The 6,516-nt window shown below is 37.8% G+C and overlaps 1 protein-coding gene across 1 annotated transcript; it reads right to left on the reverse strand.

Annotated features, from left to right (window-relative positions):
• Positions 1-1,502: 1,502 nt before the first annotated feature.
• RSL24D1 (ribosomal L24 domain containing 1) lies at positions 1,503-5,335 on the reverse strand. Its single transcript, XM_009077368.1, has 5 exons — positions 5,225-5,335; positions 3,523-3,595; positions 2,702-2,765; positions 2,154-2,239; positions 1,503-1,896 (listed from the first exon to the last, which is right to left on the reverse strand). The coding sequence occupies exons 1-5, from the start codon at positions 5,273-5,275 to the stop codon at positions 1,823-1,825; spliced, it is 348 nt and encodes a 115-aa protein (XP_009075616.1). The 5' UTR covers positions 5,276-5,335; the 3' UTR covers positions 1,503-1,822.
• Positions 5,336-6,516: the final 1,181 nt, after the last annotated feature.

Consider the following 6,516-nt stretch of genomic DNA (forward strand, 5'->3'; position numbering starts at 1 on the left):
AGCAAAGGGTTAACAATCCCACAGAGACTTTTATGGAGCACACAAACCAGGTAACTACTGCAGTGGATTTAAAGATAGGTGGACAGAACAACTACAGCTATTATGTACTATAAGTCATTTAATGTTAAATAAACTCTTACGAAGTAAAAGTCTGTATATAAATACTACATAACATCCAATGGGGTTCATCACCCTCCTCTGCTTTGCACAGGTTTACTTTACTGTTTTTGGAGAAAATGAAAACTTGGCACTCATTGAACACCCTATACTTTAAACCTCAGTAAATAATATGCAATTCGAATTTTAGATGAAGTATCCCAGTTCAAGGATCAAGGACATCAAATACTATAGTAACAGACCACACAAAAACCCTGAGCTGAAATGTTAACTTGTTTAGTCCCACATAAACACACTAATTAACATTCTGTGCCCAAGCCTCTCGGTGTACACACAGCATATATGCACTTTATTTACACAGTAGCATCTTAGTGGTTTCACCCTATTGACATATGTTTTCTGGCCAACTTACCATATGCTTTTGAGATGTTACTTATGTTACAGTTTATAGGGTAAGTACCAATATTGTACCTCTAAAATGCTTATCAGCCATCACCTTAACAGCAAATTTCAAATGACAGCAAAATTTTAATTGCACTAAAATAAGGAATGACATATTTTTATACTAGAATTCTCACTAAAATACATCTTTTTTAAGTAGCTAATCATAATTCACAAATCAAGATATAAAACTGAGTACAATGCCTGCTTATCTCACACACTCCCCACTGCCCCCACTCACATGTTCAAATATGACTCTCCTCTGAGCTGCACAACACACGTGGGTGGTAGGTAGGATGTTTTGCAGTGCCTGCTATAGCACATATCCAAGCTTGAATAGAACTACCAATTACTACTTTTCAGGATAACTAGCACAACAAGAATGCAAATACTATAAATACCTTCGAAAGTTTACTTTGATCACACTGCTGCAGATAAACTGCTGACAGTTTAAAAGAGCAAGTATTTATCTCAGTGCTGATGACACTCTGAATAAATACCACCACAACATGCAAAATATTTATGATTCAGCAGCATCTTTTCTATCAAAATAATCCTGGTGTCAGGTAAAAGCTATCTAAAGTGTGATTTATTGAGCACCTCCATCAGCCATACACATCAGATTTGAATTTCAGTAGATCAGGATGATGGTAGGTCCAACTCCAGACGGGATGGCATCACCATTATTGTCTTCCACACCTAAGTCCTGCATCAATGTTAGCTTTGCCAGATGTCAACTGCAATGGAATCCTGACTTAAAAAGGAGATAAACCAACGCTCTATGTGTTCTTCATAAACTGAAAAATTTTCCCAAGGACGGGAGTGAAGCAAAGTCTGGACTGCACTGGACTGATGAAAAATCCTGCCCCACCTTGCAACCATTAAGACAGATTTTTATCTGCTTTTACCACTATGAAAGAACCACAGACAAAGTAAAAAAAGCTCAGGGACAGCATCTTTTATTTCTTGAATTATCAGGGAGAAGTCACCCAGAGAAAGTTTAACCTTCCAAGGAGCACACAGCATCTCAAATGTCTCTCTCCATCCAGATGACAAAGCTTTCTCAAATTGCAAAATTTTAAGTACTGCCCAAACCAGTATCCATCTTATTTCTTATAAAACAAAAGACAATTCAAACAGTAAATGACCACTATTCATTAAAATGTATTTTTCTCCAGCTCTAAACACAGTTCTGAATGATGTCAGGTGAGGCAGTAAGGAACTGTTAACTGCTGAAGAAATATAAATAGCAAATAAAAGCACTTTAAGAGTCTTCTTCCATAGGCACATCCTCTTGTAGCTTCTGCACCATTTTATCCTCCAGCTGCTTTGGTGTGCCTTCAAAGCAAAAAAAAATAAAATTTAATTCAAGATGTTTCTCTAAACCCAAGTAACTTTTTCTGACAACAATGTATGTGTCTATTCTTGGTGAAACAGCCTAAATACAAAGATCCTGCATACACTCAGTGGCAAAAGCTATTCTCTCTATTCAACAGACAAATTAATTGCAAGACAAATGCACAGGATTAGTGATCTGTAGAATTAGTCATTCATCCTGAAACTGTATGTGGAAACCAGGCAAAGCAAGTTCTTACCTGCATGGGGAGCACGAAGAAGGTGGATGTTTTGTTTGACTTCTTTGATGTCTTCTGCCTTCTGCAACTCTTTGCTCTTCTTTAATCTGGGGAGGGAGAAAATTAAGTTTAATTAATTCCCTTCCAAGAGGAGATTTATTCTTTCATTTTAATGTATGACATCTTTCACTAATGGCAAATAGACACCGTAAATAACTGGTTATGAGGAAATAAAGGTTTAAAGTATTTGAAAACTAATTCAAGCAAATACTGGATGCAAAACCAGGCAAAAAACCAGCACTGTATCAACTCTTATTGGAAATCTGGTTAAATCTAAGACTCTGTATTACAGCCAAGGAAATGTAGCTCTTATCAGAGTGTCCAAAAGCTACAGCTCCTTGAACAGCCAACAGCACAGAGTAGAGCCTACTCAAACTACTGCACCCCATCACTTGGACTGCTGTGTTCATTCAAAGCAAACAACCATGTCAAACTGTTGACCATCCTGTTCCTGGCAAGGCTGTCTAATGCAGATGTGCAAGGGTTCCCAGCACACAAACACTTCTCACCTGTTCATTATAAATCTGGCTTGGCGTTTTTGCTTTATTTCCTCCACTCTCTTCATTGCATCAACTGAAATAAAGCAGAAGTTCAAACATGTTACATACCTGCAGTTAAAAACACATGGTATTTATGCAGAGCAACTCTGCCACTACTCCCTAAGACCTAAGCAGCAGAGGCAACTCTTACACTAATCAGAGGAAGTTATTCATTCTTCAAAGAGCAAGATAAGGGAATATTCTGAGTAGCAACAACAAGTTGTATTTTACAACTTATTTATGCTTCCACTTTTGTGTCTTCACATAATTTCTACAGTCAACCATCATACAAAAGAGTCTGCTTGAAATCTGCAAGTCACCACCTTCTTCGTGGCATTCATTCATGATACAAGCAACTCTTCCATTTTATAGCAATTGATTCTCTAACACAAATTGAAGTGGAATTAGCATGAACAAACAGACAACTGCGTAAGTGTAAAAGGCCTCTTAAAAAAAGCCTCTTAAAAAGCTGGAGAACCACTAAGGCTTTTTCAAGATAATCCAAAATATAGGAATGCTGGTTCTCATTTTCTAACCAGTTTCTGGAAAAAAAAAAAAAGCCAACATCAAGTGAAACTCCACAAGCTGTAAAAAAAAAAAAAAAGCAAACATCAAGTGAAACTCCACAAGCTGTTAACAACTCAAACCTCCTCCACACATAAGAATTGATCATGATCCCAGTAATTTCAAACAGTCACTATAAAGTGTCAATACTCTACAAAGTCTTCTGAAAACACATTTGAGTAGAGTAAAAAATTAATCTTTTGGGTTTTTTTTCTAGAATGACTCACCAGTCTTGTTCCACAACTCTCTCTGGTATTTCACTGGCTCATTTCTGCGTTTCTCAAACTCAAATGAATTATCCTGTATTAAGAAAAGGTAAATACAGGTTATGTACAGAAGTATGTTTAGATGAATACATTCTTACCATAGCAATCACTCCTATAACTTCCCATTTTACATGATATTTCCCCCCAGCCTTTAACAACCATTAGAGATAACTACACTAGAAGGAAATGCACTGGAGTGTTTGACCTCAAAGTGTCAGGAGCCACAGTCATTTGCCTGACAGGAACTATTTACCAAAACATCTCCCTCAGCTATTTTCTATTTAGCAAGACAAAAGAGACAGAGAAAACCAATGCGGAGTAGGAAATACAGAGTAGATTAGACAGGTGAAAGGCAGAATGGAAAACATGTAGAGTGGAAAGCATTTAATACAGGTCAAATAAACTCTACTCAACAGCTTGCCATTTTGAAAAGGTTAAAAAAAACCCCAACCACTATTTCATTTTAAGAATACTGAAACAGCATAAAATAATTTGAAATTGCGAAATGGTTCAGTTGATGTCACTGTGGTGTGTGGGGCATCTGCCATCCCTCCATCCCCCCCATCATGAGCTGAAGATGGGAAAACAGTTTCCTGATTGTTTTTCCTAGTCATACATAGCTTTACACCAGTTTTATCCAAGGACTTTTCCCTGCCCAAAACTTGTTTTTTCTGTTGAGGTAAAGCAGAGTTACCTGTCACCTTCTTAGAAACTACAGAATTTCATACTGTCACAAGCCTATTTAGGCACTACCCAAAGCTTAAGAAAGAACAGATATCAACCCAACTAGAACACAGCACTAAGTTCATATATTGTCTTTATTCTTAGAATACATTATGCATCTCATATTGTCACCAATTAAGACACGTATAAAGGAATTTTAAATTATTTTCAAAAGGATAGTTCAACTTAGCCAGAAACAACTCAAAAGCAAGAAACACAATTACTGAAGATGCTAATTAATCTTGGCTTTTCAGTGTCACATTAAAAAATAAAACCACATTCTTCCCCTTGGAAGATCCACAGAAGGCAATAAATCACTGTGTCAAAATGCTTACTAAATTGTTAATATTCTGTAAAAAAAGAGGTAATTAAGTCACAGTAATTCTTAAATTATTTAAGGACTGTCCCACATATGTGAATGTTTAATATTTTTACCACTGAGATAACTTTGTTTTGAAATTGCTTTTAAGGTCTCATGCTGGTTCTGAAACATTCCAACTTGGGCAAAGACTCTTCCTATACTTCAAAAGGTAACTACTTTAAGTGTCTACACAGAGAGACTTCCTGGGGTACCTGGTAACTTGGATGACCTGATTGTGCAGAAACACAACCACCAAAGGTGTACCTGCAGAGAGTGAAATATCTACAGGTGGTAAAATATGCCTTGGACATGGGAACCACCATGTGTTACCAACGCAGACATCTGATACAAAGACTTCCATCCTGAAGCTGAATTGGAAAGTTCCAAGTTACAATCAAGCTGAGCAAAGAGCTCACTCTGAAACAACTCTCACATTCCCTTCCACACTCCCTCCATCCCACATCTAATTAAATGGTAATGCACTATGCTACCTGACCCAGCCTGTCTGCAGTGGGAAGAGGCTATATTTCTGTCATTTTGGTGAACTACTGTCAAGTGTGACCCAGTTCAGCTTCTTACCACTGTCAATTCCTTGCCAGCTGCTTTCCGGAATGCTTTGGTCCACCTCATCTTCCTGGGATTTCTCTTCTTTTTAAAGTTTCTGTGGCATTTTGATTTGCAGAATCTAAATATCTTAAAGGAGGGTGAGAAAAAAATCTTAGTCAAATCATGTTATTCACACCCCACTACAAGAGTGATGTCCAACACTGAGGTTACTCTAACAATATTACTCATTGGAAAGTATATCAATCCTTCAAAGTTCAGTATTTTTGTAGCAAATATAGCTATTAGCAAAAAAAATTTTGAGCACTTTTTTTTTTTCAATATAAAGTCATTTTCACAGCTGCCAGGGACATGTACAAACACTAAAAATTAAGCTGATTATAAATAAAATATACCTGAGTTGTGTGAATCATCATCTGCAAAAATAACCATCAAACCAAACCTGTAGTATGAATAACCAATTTTCTATACCTGCCACCACTTTTTAGACACAGTACCATCCTGACAACAAGAAAAATCCTCACAGCTCTCATACTGAATGCAACACACATAGGCACACACTAAAAAGTCTGGTTTTCTGGAGTTCAGCTTTAAGCCTCAAAGATTACCCTGGAGGAGTCCTAAGCACATTATTTAAGTCCTGGACTGAATTTACTGAAAGCTCTTAAAGCATGTGCCAAAATGTTTTAACTGGCCTTTTTTTCTTCGCTCCATTTTTCTACACAGAGAATGCTGAACTCTTTACTTAAGAATACTAAAAATTGCATTTGTTACTCATGAGTTTTTGAAAACACTATTTTTCTACAATCATGTTCTCCTCATCTCATAGTTACTTTTAAAGAAAAGGAACAGAAAAAATGAAATCTCTGGTAAGGGATCTTACCATCCTCAAACAACTTTTCTTTATACTCTTCTACCACATTTATTCACCTCAACTCAGACAAACCTGCCATTATGCCTTGCTCTTTCACAGATTATCTGTTCACAACTAACCTGCCACCGTGTTTTTAAAAACACACACCTTGTGGCAGTTTTCAGCCCACAGAGCTGTGTCAATCCACATCTACCCCTGAGCTCCCCAAGCTGTGACTCAGAGAGCAGCACAGCCCGCTCGGTATTCGTCCCGACGTCCGGGCAGGGGCAGGAAGCGATTTGCCTAAGCTTCACTTCACACCGCGGTCTGCAATGCCCCACAGAGACGACAGAGGAGCACAGCACAGGCTGGAGAACTACACACAACATTTTCTGTACGACTTGTCACCGTGATGCAAACCCCACAGGGCTGTGCACGTCCCGTCACGACAGCC

Source organism: Acanthisitta chloris, unplaced genomic scaffold (assembly GCF_000695815.1).
Source record: "Acanthisitta chloris isolate BGI_N310 unplaced genomic scaffold, ASM69581v1 scaffold4416, whole genome shotgun sequence".
Lineage (NCBI taxonomy): Eukaryota > Metazoa > Chordata > Aves > Passeriformes > Acanthisittidae > Acanthisitta > Acanthisitta chloris.

What these genes read in the sequence shown, in the direction of transcription:
- RSL24D1 (XM_009077368.1), bottom strand. Translation starts at nt 5,275, where the DNA reads ATGAGGTGGACCAAAGCATTCCGGAAAGCAGCTGGCAAGGAATTGACA. An exon ending in AGAGTTGTGGAACAAGACTG is followed by an intron (nt 2,766 to 3,522) that starts GTGAGTCATTCT and finishes GCTTTATTTCAG; the next exon opens with TTGATGCAATGAAGAGAGTG. An exon ending in GCCAGATTTATAATGAACAG is followed by an intron (nt 2,240 to 2,701) that starts GTGAGAAGTGTT and finishes CTCCCTCCCCAG; the next exon opens with ATTAAAGAAGAGCAAAGAGT.